At 44.5% G+C, this 24,289-nt stretch overlaps 1 protein-coding gene across 8 annotated transcripts in view; it reads right to left on the bottom strand.

Moving 5' to 3' along the window:
• Positions 1-24,289, bottom strand: part of LOC137429537 (protein-methionine sulfoxide oxidase mical3a) — a 272,059-nt gene that overhangs the window by 124,787 nt on the left and 122,983 nt on the right. For 4 of the 8 annotated variants that reach the window (XM_078778013.1, XM_078778017.1, XM_078778019.1 and 1 more), the window contains 2 exons: positions 5,395-5,454; positions 1,334-1,447 (listed from right to left, as the gene is read on the bottom strand). In XM_078778013.1, the coding sequence (XP_078634139.1) occupies positions 1,334-1,447; positions 5,395-5,454 (174 nt within the window). The remainder of the gene's footprint in view (positions 1-1,333; positions 1,448-5,394; positions 5,455-24,289) is intronic. The other 4 variants (XM_078778025.1, XM_078778035.1, XM_078778042.1 and 1 more) reach the window with 1 other exon arrangement.

The following is a 24,289-nucleotide window of genomic DNA, read 5'->3' as shown; positions in this document are numbered from 1 at the left end:
CGTCAGTGGCGCGGACTCGGCCGGTGGAGGCGCCGGTCGTGGCGCGGGCGTTGCCTCGGTCGGCCCAGGGTCCCAGGCGGCCGCTCCTACATGTCGCCTGGCCGAGAAAAATTTATCGGCCTCCTTGGCCAGGGCGCGAGGGTCCGTGATGGGCGAATTAGCCAAAGCTAACCGTACCTGCCTGGGTAGCCGCTGGAGGAACAGCTCGCGGAAGAGGAAGTCCAGGCTGTGGTCACCGAGAAGAGCAAGCATGTGGTCCATGCTTTCGGATGGACGGGCCTCGCCCAGCTCCGGGAGGTGTAGTAGTTGTCGTGCGCGTTCGGTCTCCGTGAGTCCAAACGCACCGAGGAGTAGGCCTTTGAGCGCGCTGTATTTGTCGGCGTTCGGCGGGTGCTGGAGGAAGCTCAGGACCCGGGCAGCGGAGGAGGCGGTGAGCGCAGAGACCACATGGTGGTAGCACGTCGTGTCCTTCGTAATCTTTCGCAGGGCGAATTGAGAATCCGCTTGGGCAAACCAAATGGCCGCGTGCGACTCCCAGAAGCCCGGGAGCTTCAAAGCTGCAGTTGACTCCATCGCCGCGTTCTTAGAAAGGGGTCACCAATTGTGGGAGCTGTGCTCGCACGATAAAGCCAGACAAAATGGACGACACAGGAACGAAGTTTCACCGAGCTATTTATTTAGCTCAAAACCAAAGAACTTAAGCACACTCAATCCGCCCCTCGAACGGGCGGCAATTTATATCGCAAACTGAATACACAAAAGCCACACCTCTCAGGCGGGGCGTGGTATGCAAAATAGGTAAGTCACGCCTCTCGACGGGGCGTGGTATGCAAGGCAAGTGTTCACCCGAGAAGGGCAAGTCTGGACACGCCCGGGCGAGTCCGGACACGTGACCGCTCACCGGTTGCGTCATCGGCCGGTGCACGGTAATTGTGTCATGCTTCCGGTAACCGCTACAATACCTTGGATTATTCATATTTATTTATGTATGTACACTTCATCTCCACTACCAACACACAACTTTGCATTATTTATTTATTTATATACACTTAACTATCACCGCCACAGACATGCAATTTCTGTTTATTTATTTATATACCTTTTACCTTTTATTTATTTAAATGCAAAATCAACATGTCCAATTTTTAAGGTGAGGTTGGTGGCTGTGTCTTCGATGAAGACTTGCATCATTTATTATTATTTTTAGCCCAAAGTATTTGTACTCGCACTGGCTGCACCAATTCATGTGACATGTGACATATGACAAACAAAACATGTGACATAAAAATGAAAGGAATGGCATAGTTTTACACAAGAAGCAAGGAGTATGCACCTTGCAAGACAGGGTCCAAGGCTGCTCCCTCCTCATCTTCCACCACCAGAAGGTCTGCAGCATCTTGCTTGGTGGTGACAGCATCTTCCACTCTTTCCTTTGTGTCTTCCCCTTCTGTACCGGCATCCCAGGCCTTTATGTTAGCATTAGGATAGCATAACCACTAAATACTGGCGAAGCCACTTACGTTTTCTCTGTATACAAGCCAATTAATGAGCTATTACAACAAGAAGAAGCATAGTGAACAACGACTCTCCAGGCTGACAGATGACTTAAAGCTACATAATAACTTTTCATTGTAACCCATAACTTTAGCGTGAGGACTTTAACATGCTTCATCTCACATTAATGCAAGTGGTTCATCTTGACTCAATTTGAAAGACCGAAAGCACTTTGCCATATTTGGAGAAATGCATTACGGCATGGCAACAATGTGGATGACATTAAAAGAGTGGCATTAAAAGAGTGGCATACGATTACAACTTCACAAACCTCTTTCAACTTGCCAATGCCACTTCAAATATCTGCATTTTCAGCTGATTTTGTCTTACCAATTATGCCTGAAGGCCTTAAATTATTAAAGACAGAGGCCTTAAAAAGGCCTTAAAGACTGAGGCCTTAAATGCTGAACGTATGCCCTTCCCCTTAGGGGCATTTTATTTGAGTAAATGATGAAGAGATCTCTCTCAAAATTGATGAACCCAGTCGTGCTGAGGCTCTCTCATCTGGCTCATCTTTCAACTGATTGGTCAATCAAATTAGATGCAAAATCATAACATCCTGGCAATGTGTTGGGTTGTGCAAATGAAGCATCTGCTTCACTTTGCTTCCCTGTAGCCTACACGTTGCATGGTGTCAAAATAATATGAAGGTTGCCATGCATTTTAAGTTCATTTTATCTTGCTGATGAAGCCTGAAGGCAGAAACACGTGTGAAGGACTAACGTTTGAAATGATGAGCTTCACACTACAGTGCGTATCAAAAAAAAGGTAATTTTAATTCAAGGGGTTAATATGCAAAGGTTATTTAGTTTGACAATTCACATGTGGATTACCAATTATGAGGAGATCCTCAGCTTTCCATTGATGCCTTTCATGCATCATTGCTGTCACACATGACCGAGTACATGTTCATTGAAAATGACAAGTTCAAATCGCATTTTTACAAGTTTGGCTAATCGGTGCAAGACAGTTTTAAATGGACGCATTACTTGTCGACTGCCAAGTTGATTATGTAAAATTGTTAAGCTGGTCTGGTAATCGTCGGTTGCATCATCCTTTGTTTAACATGGCTTTTTAAGATGGGCCTACAGTGTATGGGTTTAGAGACAGTCTGAGTCATTGAAAAGATGGTTCAACTTACGACTGAACAGCGGACCTTCGTTGTTCCAACCTTTCACCAAACTGGAGTGTTGCAGCGAACTCGTGATGCGTTCAGGGAACGTTTCCCAGAACCTCCAGCAGCCAAAATCATCTGGGCGAATGTTAGAAAATACCAAGAGCATGGCACGAGCCTCAACCGCAACAAGGGGAATTCTGGTAGGAGGCGCACTGGGTGATCGGAAATGAACATTGCAGCAGTAAGGCAGCAAGTTTTGGAGCATCCTAGGGATACCAGCGCAAGACGAAAGGGGACGGGATTGCCTTCGGTAACATTCAACCGAATCACAAGACTGGACCTCCACCAACATCCATATCGGATTCACATCCGGCATCAACTTACGCCAGGGGATTTTGCCAGGAGGCTGGTGCTTGCCAGATGGTTGACAGCACATTGCGAAGCAGATATCAATTTCCTGCGGTATCTCGTTATCGGTGACGAAGCTTCTTTCGCCATGGACGGCAAGGTCAATACCCATAATGTTCTTGAATATGCACCGACAGGACAAGCCCCGTAATTTAATTTTGACACCAACATGAATCGACTAAAGTGGACTGTTTGGTTGGGACTTTGTGGAAGTGGTCAGGTGATCGGACCATTTTTCTTTCAAAGGAATGTCAATGGTAACAGGTATCTGCAGATGATCAAGGATGAAGTTTTACCGCAGCTGGAGGAGAACTTTGAGCGACAGGTTCGTGGTGTCTTCAGATATCTCTGGTGGGCCCAAGACGGCGCCCCAGCACATCGTCTTATCGCTGTCCGAGATCGACTGAGGGAACTATTTGGAGACCGAGTCATCGCCCTCAACCATGCAGTGGAATGGCCGCGAAGATTCCCTGACCACACACCATGTGATTATTTCCTTTGGGGACATTTAAAGGTTCGTAACTCCTCCCCATGATCTTGACGAATTGCAGGGCCGTATTCGACATGAAGTGGATGCTTTGCGCAATGACCCGGCTATGGTGAGACGAGCAGTTCAGGGCATGCTCCGCCGCTGTGAGCTTTGTGTTGAAAGGGGAGGTGGACATGTTGAAGGTGTTGGTGCATAAAGGCCAATCATTCCTGAGAAAAGTTCACATCTGACGTTCATTTTGCACCAATTATCCTGACTTGCATCGATTAGCCAAACTTGTAAAAATGCGATTTGAACTTGTCATTTTCAATGAACATGTACTCGGTCATGTACTCGGTCATGTGTTACAGCAATGATGCATGGAAGGTATCAATGGAAAGCTGAGGATCTCCTCTTAATTAGTAAACCACATGTAAATTGTCAAAATAAATAACCTTTGCATATTAACCTCTTGAATTCGGATTACCTTTTTTTTGATACGCACTGTATATGGAATCGGTGTCTTTGATAATGCATGTCGAGCCATCTCCTCTCTTTACAAATAAAAAATAATAATCGGAGACTGATACACGAACAAAGTTGGGATTTGAACCATGGCAGTACAAAGTATGACTTGTTATTTTCATAGACCATTTTTCCCCAATTCTATAATAGGAAGTTGTTTGTGTAAGGAGCTGGTAGCAGTTCTATGTCACACTCAAGCAGCATTATGGTTGGGGAGATAGCAGCATCAAACAGTCTGATGAGACGTGGAAGACCAATATCAGTAGCAGCAACATCGCAGTGCAGTGGTGAGAACGAATATATAAAATGCTCGTAAAAAGGAAACTGGAACTAGTAATGAAGCAGATAAATATGAATCAATGTGTCATGCCCCCTTGTCATCCTGATGATGTGTTTGGCAAAATTAACAAGCAGCCATGCTTGCCACATTGCAGACACAAAACGCAAGCAATGAATCACCAAAAATAATCAGATTGATTTGGAGTTAATTGGCAAAACTAATGGATTCCAAAAAATGTGTTTGAACATATTATAGCGTGACATGAATTTGAATACGCAAAGGATTTACCTTCAACACTAATTTTGCATAAAGTTTGAAGTATTGACAACATTCTTTCCATTATGGGCCACAAGATAAATAAAAAACAACAGATGCCAGTTGTGTTCATGTGACACCCCTTTAAGGTTTTCCAGAATTGTAAAGGATGAGAAATCGTTGATAATACAGGAAACAAAGCACAAAAAGCAAGCATTCCTCCTTTCTCGCTGACTCCTGAGTACTATAATTGTTTCAGTCAGCATGCTTTGTTCTTGTATGCTTTGCAGATTTCATCAGGAAGGATGCTTTTCGTGCACTTCAAAGCATGAACTAATTGGCCTTGTTCCATTTTGTTCTTCAAAATATTTTTTCTCCACATGACGCAAAGAACATAAAGGCAGGGGTAACCGTTTCAAAGCACATGGCAACATCTTGCAGTTGGCAGCGGTGAAGCCCAGTCCCAGCATGCAATGGGATATAGTCCGCCTCAAAAGCCACACTAGCCAAGCATATGCTCAACCCTCTTACCGAGCATCATTTGGTATCCTGGTCCAAAAATGATGACTTTACAAGATTGCTTTGTCGGCGATTTGCAGTATGTGGGTATTAACAAGACGATGCACCATGGATCAAATATATATTTTGATGTAAGAAGGCCAAAAAAAGATCAAGCAAATGAAAAGGAAAGGTTTCACGAAATGTTAATGAACCAAAGCATGCTATCGGCTTGAGGGTCAAGGAACAAAAAACAGTTTCGTGCTTGGAAAATACGGGTTGGGCTACCTCCTGTGGAAGTCTGTAGCCACGCAAAAATGTTCTGGCGCCACACTGCACCCCGCTTAGCTGTCAAGGTGCACACATTGAGGAGATTCCATCAGTGTGAGCATCTCAAGATGAATGTGCCCAACCAGCCAGCTGATGAGCACTGAAGAGCGGCTGGCACAGTGCGGGAAACCAAGTGCTCATTGAGATGTTATTATGTGAAAGTGACATATCATCGTAGATGGTGCAACTGAAACAACTCGTTCTCTAAACGTTCAAGTGGGTACAATCAAATCGGTGCAAAAGTGAGCTCAACAGGGAAAAATGGAACTTTTGATGAACAAAGTATAAAGTTGACTCCACAAGCAATTATTGTAGAGTAGTGAGAAGGTGCACCTCATGGCATTAGTAGTCTAGATGGTGCAACTGAAACAACTCGTTCTCTAAACGTTCAAGTGGGTACAATCAAATCGGTGCAAAAGTGAGCTCAACAGGGAAAAATGGAACTTTTGATGAACAAAGTATAAAGTTGACTCCACAAGCAATTATTGTAGAGTAGTGAGAAGGTGCACCTCATGGCATTTCGCTCTGGAGAAGGCACAACAGCATGGAGACCACTGCGTGCTGGTGGACCGACGTTAGGGTTTCAAACTCCTTGCCAGATTGCATTGTATGTATAATATCAAAGTATATGGGTGCACATCACAATCAGTTCTCACATCACAGTGTACCAAGACAAAGTGCCAGGATGTTTGCCATTGGTTGTATAAACTGAACAGGTGGAATAAAACAGCAGATAGTGCAATTAAGGTATTTGTCTATAGTAGTCTTCTAATCACACATATCTGGCACAAAAAATAGGATAATAAAATTAATCATGAAACAAACACCGAACAAGACAAGTACAGATACATTCAAAGTACACCGCCCCCATGCCAAATAATTAAATATCCTACAGCGCGGCATTGCCGGGGCGCCTCTGGCGCCCGGCAATACCACAGTGCAGCTCATAGAGGCTGCATTGGGAGGGAGAGGTGTACACTAATTGATTGATTAATTGTATAATTAAAATCAATAAAATATTATCACAAAATATTTTATTAATCAATTGGCTAATAGCATAACTAAATCACTCGTGCTTCATACGAAGATGTATCTTTTAGAAATTTAATTAAATAAGTCATTAATAAAAAATTAAATAATTAATTGATTAATCAATAAATAATTAATCGATTAATCAATAAATAATTAATCGATCAAATGATTAATCAAAAATATCCTTGATAGCCACATCACTTGGTCACTGTCATGTCCAAATATTAGCTTCCCAGCTCAAAAGGTGCCTGAGATATTGGCCAAATGAGAAAGAAAATAAATAAATGATTAATAATGAAAATAAATAAATAATAATCATTAAAAAATTAAATTATTAATCAATTCTGTCACAGAACACAAAAACCTCCACCATTTCATCAGAATCTGTAACTGAAATTTTAAATTTTTTTTAGTAATTAATCGAATAATTAAATAATTAATCGATTACTTGATTAATTAATAAATCAAAAATAGCCTTTGCAGCCAAATCACCGGGTCATTGGCATGTCCAAATATCAGCTTCCTAACTCAAAAGGTGCCCGAGATAATGGCCAAATGAGAAAGAAAATAAATAAATGATTAATAATGAAAATAAATAAATAATAATCATTAAAAAATTAAATTATTAATCAATTCGGTCAGAGAACACATAAACCACCACCATTTCATCAGAATCTGTAACTTTAAAAAAAGGAAATTTTTTTTTTGTCATTAATCGAATAATTAAATAATTAATCGATTAATTGATTAATCAATAAATCAAAAATAGCCTTTGCAGCCAAATCACCTGGTCATTGGCAGGTCCAAATATCAGCTTCCTAACTCAAAAGGTGCCTGAGTTAATGGTCAGAAGAGAAAGGAAATTTGATTAATTAAATAAGTACTTAATTAAAACCACCGTTTAGAGGCCATTTTTCCCCGCAAAGCGGGGGTTGGCCTTTTCGGGGACCGTGGTTGTTGTTGTTTTTTTGGTCCCCTTTTTGAAGCAATGTTTTACGGCCGGATGCCCTTCCTGCCGCCAACCCTGTTTGTCGCCTTTTTACGATAAACAGGGAATTACCAGTGTACTGGTACTCAATTTGCCGACCTCGGAAGGATGACAGGCTGAGTCAACCCCCCTGGCGTTAATTCAGTGATCGACCGGGATTCGAACCCAGGATCCTTGGATCCTAAGCTGGCACCGTAGCCGCTAGCCCAACACCAGGGACTTAATTGATCGCTAATAATTAAATAACTCCTCAATTAATTGATTAATCAAAAAACAAAAAATAACGTTTTTGACAAAGGACTGGCTCACTATTGTGCCGAAATTTCAGCTTCCTAGCTCAAAGGATGGTTGAGATATTGCCTGGACAAACAAACAAGAAAGAAAACAAACAAACAAGCAAAACAAACAACCAGAGTGAAAACTGGGTACTCCCTTTCAGCGTGCGTCACTGCCAAGCCCCCTTCGGTGCCCGGCAATGACATTTGCAATGCCTGGAGATGGCATGGGAAAGGAGCGGTGTACAATTAAAATCAATAAAAGATTATCACAAAATATTTTCTTAATCAATTGGCTAAAAGCATAACGAAACCACGAGTGCTTCATCCGAAGATGTATCTTTTGGAAATTTAATTAAATAAGTCATGAATAAAAAATCAAAAAATTAATTGATTTATCAATAAATAATTAATCGATTAAATGATTAATCAATAAATCAAAAATATCCTTGATAGCCACATCACTTGGTCACTGTCATGTCCAAATATTAGCTTCTTAGCTCAAAAGGTGCCTGAGATATTGGCCAAATGAGAAAGAAAAGAAATAAATGATTAATAATGAAAATAAATAAATAATAATCATAAAAAAATTAAATTATGAATCAATTCGGTCATAGAACACATAAAGCACCACCATTTCATCAGAATCTGTTACTTTAAAAAAAAAAAAAATCGTCATTGATCGAATAATTAAATAATTAATCGATTAATTGATTAATTAATAAATCAAAAATATCCTTTGCAGCCAAATCACCTGGTCATTGGCATGTCCAAATATCAGCTTCCTAACTCAAAAGGTGCCTGAGTTAATGGTCAGAAGAGAAAGGAAATTTAATTAATTAAATAAGTACTTAATTAATCGCTAATAATTAAATAACTCCTCAATTAATTGATTAATCAAAAAACCAAAAATAACGTTTTTGACAAAGGGCTTGCTCACCATTGTGCCGAAATTTCAGCTTCCTAACTCAAAGGATGGCTGAGATATCGCCCGGACAAACAAACAAACAAGTACAGATACATTCAAAGTACACCGCCCCCGTGCCAAATAATTAAACAAGTACAGATACATTCAAAGTACACCGCCCCCATGCCAAATAATTAAATATCCTACAGCGCGGCATTGCCGGGGCGCCTATGGCGCCCGGCAATACCGCAGTGCAGCTCATCGAGGCTGTATTGGGAGGGAGAGGTGTACACTAATTGATTGATTAACTGTATTATTAAAATCAATAAAAGATTATCACAAAATATTTTCTTAATCAATTGCCTAATAGCATAACTAAACCACTCGTGCTTCATCCGAAGATGTATCTTTTAGAAATTTAATCAAATAAGTCATTAATAAAAAAATAAATAATTAATTGATTAATCAATAAATAATTAATCGATTAAATGATTAATCAATAAATCAAAACTATCCTTGATAGCATCATCACATGGTCACTGTCATGTCCAAATATTAGCTTCCCAGCTCAAAAGGTGCCTGAGATATTGGCCAAATGAGAAAGAAAATAAATAAATGATTAATAATGAAAATAAATAAATAATAATTATAGAAAATTAAATTATTAATCAATTCGGTCACAGAACACATAAACCACCACCATTTCATCAGAATCTGTAACTGGGGGAAAAATTTTTTTTTTAGTAATTAATCGAAAAATTAAATAATTAATCGAAACATTGATTAATTGATTAATCAATAAATCAAAAATATCCTTGATAGCCACATCACCTGGTTACTCATGTCCAAATATTAGCTTCTGAGCTCAAAAGGTGTCTGAGATATTGGCCAAATGAGAAAGAAGATAAATAAATGATTAATAATGAAAATAAATAAATAATAATCATTAAAAAATTAAATTATTAATCAATTCGGTCAGAGAACACATAAACCACCACCATTTCATCAGAATCTGTAACTTAAAATAAATAAATAAATTTTTGTCATTAATCGAATAATTAAATAATTAATCGATTAATTGATTAATCAATAAATCAAAAATATCCTTTGCAGCCAAATCACCTGTTCATTGGCAGGTCCAAATATCAGCTTCCTAACTCAAAAGGTGCCTGAGTTAATGGTCAGAAGAGAAAGGAAATTTGATTAATTAAATAAGTACTTAATTGATCGCTAATAATTAAATAACTCCTCAATTAATTGATTAATCAAAAAACAAAAAATAACGTTTTTGACAAAGGACATGCTCACTATTGTGCCGGAATTTCAGCTTCCTAGCTCAAAGGATGGCTGAGATATTGCCTGGACAAACAAACAAGAAAGAAAACAAACAAACAAGCAAAACAAACAACCAGAGTGAAAACTGGGTACTCCCTTTCAGCGTGCGTCACTGCCAAGCCCCCTTCGGTGCCCGGCAATGACATTTGCAATGCCTGGAGATGGCATGGGAAAGGAGCGGTGTACAATTAAAATCAATAAAAGATTATCACAAAATATTTTCTTAATCAATTGGCTAAAAGCATAACGAAACCACGAGTGCTTCATCCGAAGATGTATCTTTTGGAAATTTAATTAAATAAGTCATGAATAAAAAATCAAAAAATTAATTGATTAATCAATAAATAATTAATCGATTAAATGATTAATCAATAAATCAAAAATATCCTTGATAGCATCATCACTTGGTCACTGTCATGTCCAAATATTAGCTTCCCAGCTCAAAAGGTGCCTGAGATATTGGCCAAATGAGAAAGAAAATAAATAAATGATTAATAATGAAAATAAATAAATAATAATCATAAAAAAATTAAACTATTAATCAATTCGGTCACAGAACACATAAACCACCACCATTTCATCAGAATCTGAAACTGGGGGAATTTTTTTTTTTTTTAGTAATTAATCAAATAATTAAATAATTAATCGATACATTGATTAATTGATTAATCAATAAATCAAAAATATCCTTGATAGCCACATCACCTGGTCACTCATGTCCAAATATTAGCTTCTGAGCTCAAAAGGTGCCTGAGATATTGGCCAAATGAGAAAGAAGATAAATAAATGATTAATAATGAAAATAAATAAATAATAATCATTAAAAAATTAAATTATTAATCAATTCGGTCAGAGAACACATAAACCACCACCATTTCATCAGAATCTGTAACTTAAAAAAAAAAAAAAAATTGTCATTAATCAAATAACATAAATAATTAATCGATTAATCGATTAATTGATTAATTAATAAATCAAAAATAGCCTTTGCAGCCAAATCACCTGCTCATTGGCATGTCCAAATATCAGCTTCCTAACTCAAAAGGTGCCTGAGTTAATGGTCAGAAGAGAAATGAAATTTAATTAATTAAATAGGTACTTAATTAATCGCTAATAATTAAATAACTCATCAATTAATTGATTAATCAAAAAACAAAAAATAATGTTTTTGACAAAGGACATGCTCACTATTGTGCCGAAATTTCAGCTTCCTAGCTCAAAGGATGGCTGAGATATCGCCCGGACAAACAAACAAAAACAAACAAGAAAGAAAGAAAGCAAGAAAGAAAGAAAGCAAGAAAACAAACAACCAGAGTGAAAACTGAGTACTCTCTTTCAGCGTGCGTCACTGCCAAGCCCCCTTCGGTGCCCAGCAATGACGATTTGCAATGCCTGGAGATGGCATAGGAAAGGAGCGGTGTACAACAAGAAAACAAACAACCAGAGTGAAAACTGAGTCCTCCCTTTCAGCGTGCGTCACTGCCGAGCCCCCTTCGGTGCCCAGCAATGACGATTTGCAATGCCTGGAGATGGCATAGGAAAGGTGCGGTGTACAATATCCTACAGCGCGGCATTGCCGGGGTGCCTCCGGCGCCCGGAAATACCGCAGTGCAGCTCATTGAGGCTGCATTGGGAGGGAGAGGTGTACACTAATTGATTGATTAATTGTATAATTAAAATCAATAAAAGATTATCACAAAATATTTTCTTAATCAATTGGCTAATAGCATAACTAAACCACTAGTGCTTCATCCGAAGATGTATCTTTTAGAAATGTAATTAAATAAGACATTAATAAAAAATTAAATAATTAATTGATTAATCAATAATTAATCAATTAATCAATAAATAATTAATCGATTAAATGATTAATCAATAAATCAAAAATATCCTTGATAGCCACATCACTTGGTCACTGTCATGTCCAAATATTAGCTTCCCAGCTCAAAAGGGGCCCGAGATATTGGCCAAATGAGAAAGAAAAGAAAGAAAAAATTAATAATGAAAAAAAGAAAATAATAATCATTAAAAAATTAAATTATTAATCAATTCGGTCACAGAACACATAAACCACCACCATTTCATCAGAATCTGTAACTGTTTTTTGTTTTTTTTTGGTAATTAATCGAATAATTAAATAATTAAGCGATTTATTGATTAATTGATTAATCAATAAATCAAAAATATCCTTGATAACCACATCACTTGGTCACTCATGTCCAAATATTAGCTTCCGAGCTCAAAAGGTGCCTGAGATATTGGCCAAATGAGAAAGAAAATAAATAAATGATTAATAATGAAAATACATAAATAATAATCATTAAAAAATCAAATTATTAATCAATTTGGTCATAGAACACATAAACAACCACCATTTCATCAGAATCTGTAACTTAAAAAAAAAAAGAAGTCATAAATCAAATAATTAAATAATTAATCGATTAATTGATTAATTAATAAATCAAAAATAGCCTTTGCAGCCAAATTACCTGGTCATTGGCATGTCCAAATATCAGCTTGCTAACTCAAAAGGTGCCTGAGTTAATGGTCAGAAGAGAAAGGAAATTTGATTAATTAAATAAGTACTTAATTCATCGCGCATAATTAAATAACTCCTCAATTAATTGATTAATCAAAAAACAAAATATACCGTTTTTGACAAAGGACTTGCTCACTATTGTGCCGAAATTTCAGCTTCCTAGCTCAAAGGATGGCTGAGATATCGCCCGGACAAACAAACAAACAAGAAAACAAGAAAACAACCAGAGTGAAAACTGAGTACTCCCTTTCAGCGTGCGTCACTGCCGAGCCCCCTTCGGTGCCTGGCAATGACGATTTGCAATGCCTGGAGATGGCATCGGAAAGGTGCGGTGTACAATAATACACAGGACTGATACTGGGGCCAATTTTGTTTTCAAATAACATGTACTTTTATGCAACTTTAAAAGTTGATCAAGTAAAAAGAAAAACTCTCGCTATCTTTGTTATTATTGGCCTCGTGAAATGTAGAACAGTATCAATTAATTAATGAACTTCTGCTTGTCAACATAAATTAATAATAAAGTATCAATAATTAATAAAGTATCAATTAATAATAAAGTAAGTATCAACAATAAAGAAAAACTTCCACGTCCGGTTCCTCGAGCAAGGAAGCGACTTTGATTTATCCACGGCATCAAAGTTTAAGTATTTTCCCATTCCTGTCTTTGTCAAATTTCCACTCGTTATTTTATTGTGTATGTGTTATTGTGTGCCTCTAGTTAGTTTTGGTTTGTAATTATTGCAAACTTGTGTGTAATTAATCGTTTTCTGCACCGCATGCGCGGCCTGGTCTCTCGAGGCTTCCCCCCCCCCCCCCCCCCCCATCGGTGTTTTGTGAATTTAAGTTCTTTCCTTCGCTGTATTGCTCGTTTCTTAGATTTTCTCTTCTCCCCCCAACTTCCCCGAACATCTACCCCTTGTCTAACATTTTAAATACAAAATAATAATAATAATAATAATTTTATTTCCTTCTCTCCTTGCGGGCCCCCACGTGTCCTGTTGTCTCGCCCCGCCCCCTTTATCTCCTTCTCTTCCACCTCTTCCTTCCATCTACAGCCGATACTCGCCTTTCCAATTCCAGTCTCCTCCATACTCATTCAACCCTTTCTGCTTTCTCTGATCCATGCCCTCACTTCAGGGATTTTTCCGAGATTGTTTTTCACAGTTTTGTTTAAATATTATTTAAATATGTTTAAACTTTCCCCTGCAGTGTTTTATTCAGTGGTTTATTACAACACACTGTTTTTCTTCCTATTTAAAAGGCTTTTTTCAATTTCCTCATCAAATCATTCCACTTCAAAAAAAAATTCAATCTCTCACAGTCCTTCCTTTCTACATTCTCTAAACTCACCTGCATCCCCCCCCCCCCCCCCTCCTCTATCGTTTTCAACCAGATCTCTGACTTGAAAAGCACAATAAATCTAGTTTGTAATAAATGTTCGTTTTTCATTAATCATCCACTTTCTAAACTCCCCCCTCATCCCTCCCCACCTAAACTCCCCCCTCACCCATCCCCTCCAAAACTCCCCCCTCACCCTTCCCCTCCTAAACTCCCCCTCACCCCTCCCTTACAATTCTCCCCCCTCACTCCTCCCCTCTTAAACTCCCCCTCACCTCTCCCCTCCAAAACTCCCCCCTCATCCCTCCCCACCTAAACTCCCCCCTCCCCTTCCATTTCAATTCTCCCCACTCATTCCTCCCCACCTAAACTCCCCCCTCACCCATCCCCTCCTAAACTCCCCCTCACCCTTTCCCTCCTAAACCCCCCCTCACCCCTCCCTTTCAATTCTCCCCCCTCACTACTCCCCTCTTAAACTCCCCCTCACCCCTCCCCTCCAAAACTCCCCCCTCATCCCTCCCCACCTAAACTCCCCCCTCACCCCTCCCCTCCTAAACTCCCCCCTCCCCTTCCCTTTCAATTCTCCCCACTCATCCCTCCCCACCTAAACTCCCCTCTCACCCCTCCCCTCCTAAACTCCCCCCGCACCCTTCCCCTCCTAAACTCCCCCTCACCCCTCCCTTTCAATTCTCCCCTCACTCCTCCCCTCCTAAACGCCCCTCACCCCTCCCCACCAAAACTCCCCCCTCCCCCTCCCTTTCAATTCTCCCCCATCACCCCTCCCCTCCTAAACTCCCCCCTTACCCCTCCCCTTCAAAACTCCCCCCTTACCCCTCCCCTTCAAAACTCCCCCCTCACCACTCCCCTTCAAAACTTCCCCTGACCCCTCCCCTTCTAATCTACCCCCCCCCCCCTACGATCTTTCTCCAATTCTCTCCCCCTCCCCCCCTCCTCCTCCTCTAAGCAGCCTGCTCCCCACTTCCTCTCCCTTCCATCACATACCTCCACCTCCTCCAACCTTTGACTTTGCTCTTCCCACCCTCGAACAACACCTCACTGTGCCTTTTGATCACCATCAGACCTTTTGTCCCCCTCATCCTTCCCTTTCTCCTAACTCTTCTGCAATCTCTGACACTATCAACAGCTCTCCCTACCTCCCCCTCTCAACCTTCATCTTACCCGATGCTCCCTCTCCCACTTCCTTAACGGTATGGACCTCAAACATCCGGGGCCTTCGGTCAAACCTGATTGATCTCTCCATACAGGTTGCTTCTGACAAACCAGACAAAATCTGGATAACAGAAACTTTCCTCCTTCAAGATGTCTCTGATTCCTTAATATCTCTCCGTGGTTACTCCCTCCTCCAGTATGATAGACCTGAGCCTCGTCCTGGTGGTGCGGTTGCTATCTATAAAAAAAACTCTCTTCCTCACTCTGCTTGCACTGCCCTCTTTGCACTGCCCTCTTTCCACTGCCCTCTCTCCACCACACCCCCAGGAGTACCTCTGGCTAAGGCTTCCTCTCCGCTCCCACCTTTTGTTCACATATGTTCTGTACCGTCCTCCAAACAGTGATGACCATTTACATTTCGCTGTCTGACAACATGGACCAACTTCTACCAAATCTCTCTTCCTCATATGTGGCGACTTCATCTGTCATCATGCCAGCTGGTGGGTATGGGTTCCTCTCACACCAGCAATGGCACCTCAGCAAAGGACTTCTGCGACTCACTGGGACTGACACATTCTGTCAATTTCCCGACCCGGATCTCAGTCAATGGAGTATCTTCTCTTCTCGACTTGATTATGACTAACTTCCCTGAAAATGTCTGCTGCTCTTCTTCTGCTCCAATCAGTTCTTCTGATAATTTGCTTGTTAAAGTGGATATCTCTCTGGCCATTCTCAGAGAGCCTCCTCAGCACTGACGAGTCTGACATTTCACTCAGTCTGACTGGCATGGTCTTCAAGCAACCATCAATCATCTGGACTGGTCTCCCATCTCTACTGCCTCTGACATCAACTCTTCCTGGGAATTCTTCAAAAGTAAACTGCTCTCTCTCATGCACAGATTCATCCCATCTCGTCTTCAGTTGTCATACCCTTCTTCCGTCCATGGTACACTGAATGAAGCTTGTGGTGAAGCAGTTTCCATGAAACAACTTGCCTTCCCCTCATGGAAGGCTAATCCAACTGAAGGCAATCTCAGTTCCTTTCGCAAAGCTCGGAACAAGTGTGTGTTTACCCTCAGGAGAGCCAGGAAACAATATCTCTCTACTCTCAAGACTGAACTCTCAAACCTGTCTCCCTCCTCCAAATCCTGGTGATGCCTGGTCAAATCTGTTTCTAGTGTTTGTTCCCCTTCCATCCCCTCCCTTACCTCAAATGGCCACACAACTGGCACCGCACGTGAAAAAGCCGAATGCCTCAACTCTGTGTTTGCCTTAAAATATTGTGTCCCGAACCCATCTCTCTCTGTACCCAACTTACCCAGTCGAACCCAGCTGCTCCTGGACACTGTGTCCGACTCTCCTGACAAGGTGAAGTTTTTGTCATACCTTGACTGATTCTGCAACTGGACCACACGGCTTCAGCCCACAGGTCCTAAAATCCTGCTCTTCCGCTCTATCTCACCCTCTCTCTGTTCTCAAACTCAAACATCAACTCAAACATCACCTCTCTGCCAATAACCTGTATGAAACATTCCAATCCGGATTCCGCCTCAACCACAGTACGGAAACTGCACTCCTCAAAATCACCAACGACCTTCTCCTCTCGTCCGACGCCGGTAACCTCAACATTCTCATCCTTCTCGACCTCAGTGCCGCCTTTGACACCATCAATCACATCATCCTCCTTACCCGACTTGAAACCACCTTTAACATCACTGGCACTGCCCTTTCTTGGATCAAATCATACCTCTCCGACAGGCACCAGTTCATCTCCATCAATAACTGCAAATCCCCCACCGCTCCCCTCCCCCAAGGTGTCCCCAAAGGTTCAGTTCTCGGTCCCCTCCTCTTCATCCTGTACCTGTTCCCCCTTGGTCACTTAATCCGTCGTCATGGTCTCCAATTCCACTGCTTTGCCGATGACATCCAGCTTTTCATTTCCGCCAAGTCAATTTCCACCGTCACCCACTCTATCCTGACAAACTGCATCACTGAAATAAAATCCTGGCTTCAAATCAACTTCCTCAAACTAAACTGTGATAAATCCGAAATAATCATTATTGGACCAAAAACGCTCACCAAATCCACCCACAACTTCACCCTCAACATCGACGGTATCCCAGTATCCACCTCCCCTCACATCCGGAATCTTGGCGTCATCTTTGATCAAACCCTCTCCTTCGACAAACACACTAAACAGATCACCAAGACAGCCTTCTTTCATCTGAAAAACATCGCCCGTCTCCGTCCATCCCTCTCCTCCACAGCTGCAGAAACCCTCATCCACGCCTTCATCACTTCCCGTCTGGACTACTGCAACAGCCTCCTCTATGGTACACCCTCAAATATCATCAATAAACTTCAATACATTCAGAACTCCGTTGCCCGTCTACTCACCCACTCCCGGGCCCGGGACCACATCACCCCCGTCCTTCACAAGCTCCACTGGCTCCCCATCTCCCAGAGAATCCAGTACAAAATTCTCCTCATGAACTACAAAGCCCTCCATAACCTGGCCCCATCCTACCTGACTGACCTCCTCCCTAGACATACTCCCACCCACCCGCACCCTCCGCTCTGCTGCTGCCAACCTCCTGTTCCCCCCCATCCGGACCAAACTCAGATCATAGGGGGACAGGGCCTTCTCCATCGCTGCTCCCACACTCTGGAACTCACTACCTCAAACCATCAGAGACTCCTCCTCACTCACCACATTCAAATCATCACTCAAGACCCACCTGTTCAACACCGCATTCAACCCCTGACCGTCTCTTCTCCTTCTCCTTCCTTTCTGTTTGGTTATTTAATTATGTATTTTTGTCTTTTTTGTCTTTGTTTTACGTACTATGTCAAAGCGACTTTGGGTTTCTTGAAAAGCGCGATACAAAATAAATGTATTATTATTATTATTATTATTATTATTCTCTTCACCCACTCTTTTGCTCAAGGTCATCTGCCATCTGCTTGGAAATCAAAACACATTACCGCTTTACACAAAAAATGTGCAAAAACAGATCCATGCAACTACAGACCAATCAGCCTGCTCCCAATAATCAGCAAGGTCATGGAATCAATCATCGCTTCCGACATCAAATCCTTCCTCTTCTCCAATGGCTTAATCTCGGATCATCAATTTAGATTCAGACCAGGTCATTCTACTCTGGACATGCTGCTTCTGCTGTCTCAACAATGGATGGAGGTCCTCAATGCCAAACAGGAAATTAGAGCCGTCTCCCTTGATATATCACGTGCCTTCGATACGGTTTGGCACCCAGCTCTGCTCACCAAACTCTCCTCCTATGGTATCCATGGAAATCTCCATGCATGGCTTGCGGACTTCTCTGGTCGTAGTCAACGTGTGGCCCTGAATGGATTTCTCTCATCTCCCCTTCCTGTTCAGGCTGGATTTCCCCAGGGCACTGTTCTGGGCCCTGTGCTTTTTCTGGTCTTCATCAATGATCTCTCTGACTCTGGAAAATCCTCTCTGTCTCTTTGCTGGTGACTCCACTCTCTGCCGCTCCATACCTCATCCATCAGATCGGCAGTCTGCAGCCTCTTCACTCTCTGCAGACCTGGACAAAATCACAGACTGGTCAAACAAGTGAAACATGTCTTTCAATCCTGAGAAATCTCACACTCTCACTATGTCTCTCCGAAAAAACCGACTGGAAAACCCTCCCATCTACTTTCTGAACAATCCTCTCCAAGAAGTTCTGTCACTGAAGCTTTTGGGTCTCACTATCTGCCATGATCTTTTCTGGGAAAACCACATTTCCAAGCTGGCCTCCAAAGCCAGTCGCCGACTGGGCATCCTCCGTCATGCGAAGTCCTTCCTTGGTACACCAGAGGTCCTTCCTCACCACATACATGGCTTTCATCCACAGCTCAATGGAATACTGCTCTCCCCTCTGGGCTGCTGTTCCTGCCTCACACCTAGCTCGTCTTCACGCTGTTGAAACCAAAGCTTTCAGAATCATTGGAATCTCCCACGATGAAGCTGATTCTGAGGGCCTCTCACTCAGTCACCGCAGGCAGATTTGGTGGTCTTTCTGTCTTCTACCGACTCCTCTTCGGCCTAGTTCCCCCAGCTCTGTCTTTGCTCTGTCCCCCAAATATTCCTACAGGTCGCACAAGATCTGCCAGCAACCCTCTTTTGGTGAAACTGCCAAAATCAAGACTATCTGCTCACCTTCACCCTTTCATTCCTCTTTTCTCCCGCCTCTGGAACAAACCCCCTCACTCTCTTCAATCCCACTCCTCCCTCCAGGTCTTTAAAACAGCTGTTCACCACCATCTCTTATCTTCCCCCATCCAAAACCTTGATCTTTTCTACCCCCGTTAATTCACTCAGATCCACTTTCTTGAAATACCAACTTATTTCCTGGAAGTCCTAGCAGTGTCCATGTGTTTTATACCTCTACCCCCCCCCTCCCCCATTCCTTCTCCCCCCTAGCCCTTTCCCTTCCACAGACCTCCCAATGTCCCTGTTCTCTACTGTTGTACTTGTGTGCTTCCCTTTCTCTCCCCATCTTGTCTCCCGCTCCCTTTATTATACTTTGTGTCCGTTTGGGTTTTTTTGTGATTAATTTTCGCCCTTACACGAGCCTCGATCTTGTATGCAAAAAACAAACAAACAAAAAAACTTAGTTAATTGACAAAGTTCATCAAAGTTCCAAATATCTAAGGTGAGGAGAAAAGCTTGTGAATAAACATCTGTTATTTTGGAGTCACTCACCTCATTATGAAAGTTTAATTCAGGCAAAAATAGAACTGCTTCTATTTTCTCCAGGAAATAGGAACATTTGTGATGCAAAATAAAAAAACAAGTAGTTAAACACGTTATTCTCAAGACAGGACAAAGTCTGACAGAATGGAGCAGATGCAACACATTTACCTTTAGACTATCTAATTTGGGTTTGACTATCGGCCACTATATAAACTGCAGAGCGTTGCATCACAAAGTGTGCCATCCCTCAGATGGATGTTAAGCTGGGTGTCCCATGTGATGATGAATTTTATAGACCCCACAGAGAGTTATCTCATTAAAAGCAGGCGAGTTATCACTGGAACCCTGGCCAAATTATATCGCCTTCAATGAAATGGCAAGCTAGCCAGTTGGTGAAAGCCTTGAGCACAAAAAAAAATCCCTGGCTGCAATTATTCCCACCATGTGTCTGGCTAGCCCCTCAAGGTGGGAATAATTCTGGCCGAAAAAGTAGTAGTCGTAGTCGTAGTAATAGTCATAGTTTTTTGTTTTTTTTGTATACTGAATCGAGGCTCGTGAAAGAGCTGACATTTTCTTCACAAACAAATCAACCAAACAAAATATACTGAAACGCAAAATAAACTTACCGCCTTTGAAACCTTTAAATATCAACAATAACACTGCGTGTAGTAAATGTGTGAACTTATTTGTGGACAATAGTGTCCTCACTGTCAGACAAAACGGTCACGGATGGTCACTTGAACCTTCAATGGTCACTTCATAGCACAGCTGTTGAACAGCCGTTTTGACTGTCAGTGATTAGCCAAGGGGTACGGGATGATTTTAATGAGCTGCACGTGGTGTCTTGATATTGGCTTTAAAAAGGCCAGTGCAAAATGGGCATTTCAATCAACATGCCACGATTGCCAAGGGAACAACGGCAGCGTGCCCTGGGCATGCTGCAAGGCGGACTGAGCTACCGTGAGGTGGCACGTCGCCTTGGCTGTTCACACCAGACGATATCGGCCTTGACTCATTGCTTGACTCATCGCTGAAACAGAACCTTGACTCATCGCTGAAAGCGACCTCGTTCCACTGCGCCAAGGTCCACCGCTGATGCTGCTGGCACCATCTCTGTCGGTTGCGGCGATGGGCAGCCGTCATCACGGGGCCTCTGTATGGTCTTCTGGCAGTCAGACCATAGTCTGGCAGTCAGACCATAGTCATGCAGTCGTCTTCGTGCAGCATCATTGGAGATCCGTGGGTTTGCACGCCCCGGAGTTTCTGCCGCAGTGCGGGATGCTGGACGGAATCGATCCCGCAGGTGACTTCGGACCATCTGCCTGTCCTGCCTTGCAGTGGTGACTCTTGGCCTCCCTGATCGAGGTCTGTCATCTGCAGAGTTGTGGAGGGTGTCTCTGTCCACCAGGGCCGATATCGTCTGGTGTGAACAGCCAAGGAACAGCTATCTTGTTTGTTCGTTTGTTTTCTTGTTTGTCCGGGTGATACCTCAACCATCCCTTGAGCTCGGAAGCTGCAATTTGGGCACAATAGTGAGCACATGCTTTGGCAAAAACGTTTTTTTTTTTTGGATTAATCAATTAATTGATTAATTACTTCATTATTATTTATTTATGAAGTTGTAGCGGCTACCGCTGGGTTTACACAATCGCCTTGCACCTACCAAGGACGCAGAGCGATCACCATGCCGGGCTCGTCCAGGACGCCCGGGCAGGCCCGGGCATGCCCGCCCTCGACTTTCCAGGCTGCGACCAGGACGCCCGGCCACGCCCCCTCTCGCCTTTCCCGGGCAAACGCTCCGGGATAATGTGTGTATATATATTGCTGCCCGATAAACGGGCTTTTCAGAGTACCCGAGTTGTTTTATGACAATAAAGAAACTCGGACGAATTCCAGCTTTGTGTCGCGTCCATTCTTCCGACTACGTGGGAGCACAGCTCCTTCATTGGTGACCGACCGACATGGACACGGCAGTTGCCCTTAAACTGCCTACCTTCTGGGAGGCTCACGCGGCGGTTTGGTTCGCCCAGGCGGACTCCCTGTTCGCCCTGCGAGGCATCACGGCCGACGACACCCGCTTCCACCATGTGGTAGCAGCGCTCAGTTCAGCCACCGCGGCCCGCACCCTGAGCCTCCTCGAGAGCCCGCCAGCCGCTGACAAATACGGCGCGATGAAAAAGCTCCTCCTCGACACTTTCGCCCTCCCATCGGCGGAACGTGCACGGCGCCTGCTCGACCTGCCCGAGCTCGGCGACACGCGCCCGTCCGAGTGAATGGACTACATGCTTTCGCTGCTCGGCGAGCACTCTCCGGCATTCCTGTTCCGGGAGCTGTTCCTCCGTCAGCTGCCTAGCCCGGTACGCCTCACCCTGGCGAGCACGACGATCACGGATCCCCACGCCCTCGCCAGGGAAGCCGACAAGATCTCCGCGGCAGGCCAACGTATTGCAGCAGCGACCTGGGGCCCACCGCCGTCCGACGCAACGCCCATGGCGCCCGAGCACCCGGCACGGTCGACGACCGAACGGCTGACGCAATTGGCGGCCGCAACGCCGAGCCGACCACCTCCAGCACGACGACCGGGGCCTCCACCTGACCAAGCGTGGTGTTACTATCATGCCAGGTTCGGACAGAAGGCCCGGACATGCCGACCCCCGTGCACCTTTGGCAGGCCAGGAACCGGCCGGGCCGGCGTTCATTACCAGCCATGAGCGTCGGCCACACGGGCAACTTACTTTTCATCACGGACAAAGCGTCCGGACGGCGCTTCCTGTGCGACACCGGCACCCAATTGAGCATCATACCCGCCTCCGATCAGGACAGGCAGTCCGCGGTTTGCGGCCCCTCCTTGGTTGCGGCCAACGGATCGGCCATCCGCACCTTCGGCCCGCGCAACGTCACCCTCTGCTTCGGCGGCCAACGCTTTACTTGGACGTTTGTAACCGCAAACGTGCCCATGGCTCTGCTAGGCGCCGACTTCCTCTGTGCACACGGATTGCTGGTGGACGTCCAACGGCGTCGCCTCATCAACGCCGAGACCTTCAGCTCCCTGGTATGCACATTGAGCAGCTCCGCTCCGACCGAGCTGGCATGCGCCCTCCCGGTGGCGAACGAGTTTGCTCGCCTGCTCACGGAGTTCCCGGCCCTCACGCGGCCGACGTTTTCGGCCGTCGCAGTACGACATGGGATCGAGCACCACATACCAACCACGGGCCCGCCGGTCTACGCCAGAGCCCGCCGCCTCGACCCAGCCAAGCTCGCCGTGGCCAAAGCCGAGTTCGACGCTTTGGAACACCTCGGCATCGTGCGGCGCTCCGATAGCGCGTGGGCTTCGCCACTACACATCGTCCCAAAACCAGGGGGCGGCTGGCGCCCATGTGGCGACTACCGCCGCCTTAATGACGCTACCACCCCCGACAGGTATCCGATCCCGCACATCCAAGACTTCTCCGCCCGTCTGGCAGGACGGGTCATTTTTTCAAAAATCGATCTCATACGGGGATATCACCAGGTACCTGTCAAGGCGGCCGACGTCCCTAAAACGGCCGTCATCACGCCGTTCGGCTTATTCGAATTCCTACGGATGCCGTTTGGCCTCAAGAACATGGCTCAGGCGTTCCAGCGCTTGATGGACGGCGTGCTGCGTGACCTGCCGTTACTCTTCGTTTACCTGGACGACATCCTCGTCGCCAGCACGTCCCGGGCCGAGCACCTCCTCCACCTCCGAACAATGTTCGGGCGCCTCAGCGAGCACGGCCTCATCGTCAACCCAGCCAAATGCCACTTTGGCACGACGGCCGTTGATTTTTTGGGCCACCACATCACCAAGAACGGGGCCGTGCCGCTGCCAACCAAGGTCGAGGCCATCACCACGTTTCCGCGTCCCCGCTCCATAAAGGCCCTGCAGGAATTCCTGGGAATGGTGAATTTCTATCACCGCTTCGTGCCCTGCGCTGCTCAACTCATGCGGCCCCTCTACGAAGCCCTCTGGGGCAAGCCGGCCAAGCACGACATCGTCTGGTCCGCAGCAATGGACGCAGCCTTCCAAAGCTCAAAGCGGGCCCTCGCTGACGCAACACTGCTCGCTCACCCGGTGCTCAACGCTCCCATCGCCCTCACCACGGATGCCTCCGACTACGCGGTGGGCGCCGTACATGAGCAATGGGTGAACGGGGTTTGGCAGCCACTCGCTTTTTTCAGCCGGCAGCTCCGGCCGAACGAGCTCAAATATAGCACGTTTGACCGTGAGCTCCTCGGTCTACACCTGGCCATTCGCCATTTCTGCCACCTCCTGAAGGGCCGACCCTTCACGGCGTTCGTCGACCACAAGCCGTTGGTTTACGCAATGGCCAAGGTCACGGAGCCGTGGTCGGCCCGCCAACAGCGCCACCTCTCCGCCGTGTCGGAGTTTACCACGGACATCCGGCACGTCGCCGGCAAAAACAACGCCGTGGCCGACTGTCTTTCTCGGGCCAGCGCGAACGCGGTCCACCTCGGCGTGGACTTCGCGCTTATGGCGGCGGACCAAACCACCGACACCA

This window comes from Myxine glutinosa, chromosome 1 (genome assembly GCF_964187855.1).
Source record: "Myxine glutinosa chromosome 1, kmMyxGlut1.1, whole genome shotgun sequence".
NCBI lineage: Eukaryota > Metazoa > Chordata > Myxini > Myxiniformes > Myxinidae > Myxine > Myxine glutinosa.
The sequence above is the reverse complement of the archived record's forward strand: the minus strand, read 5'-3'. Positions and strand labels throughout refer to the sequence as shown.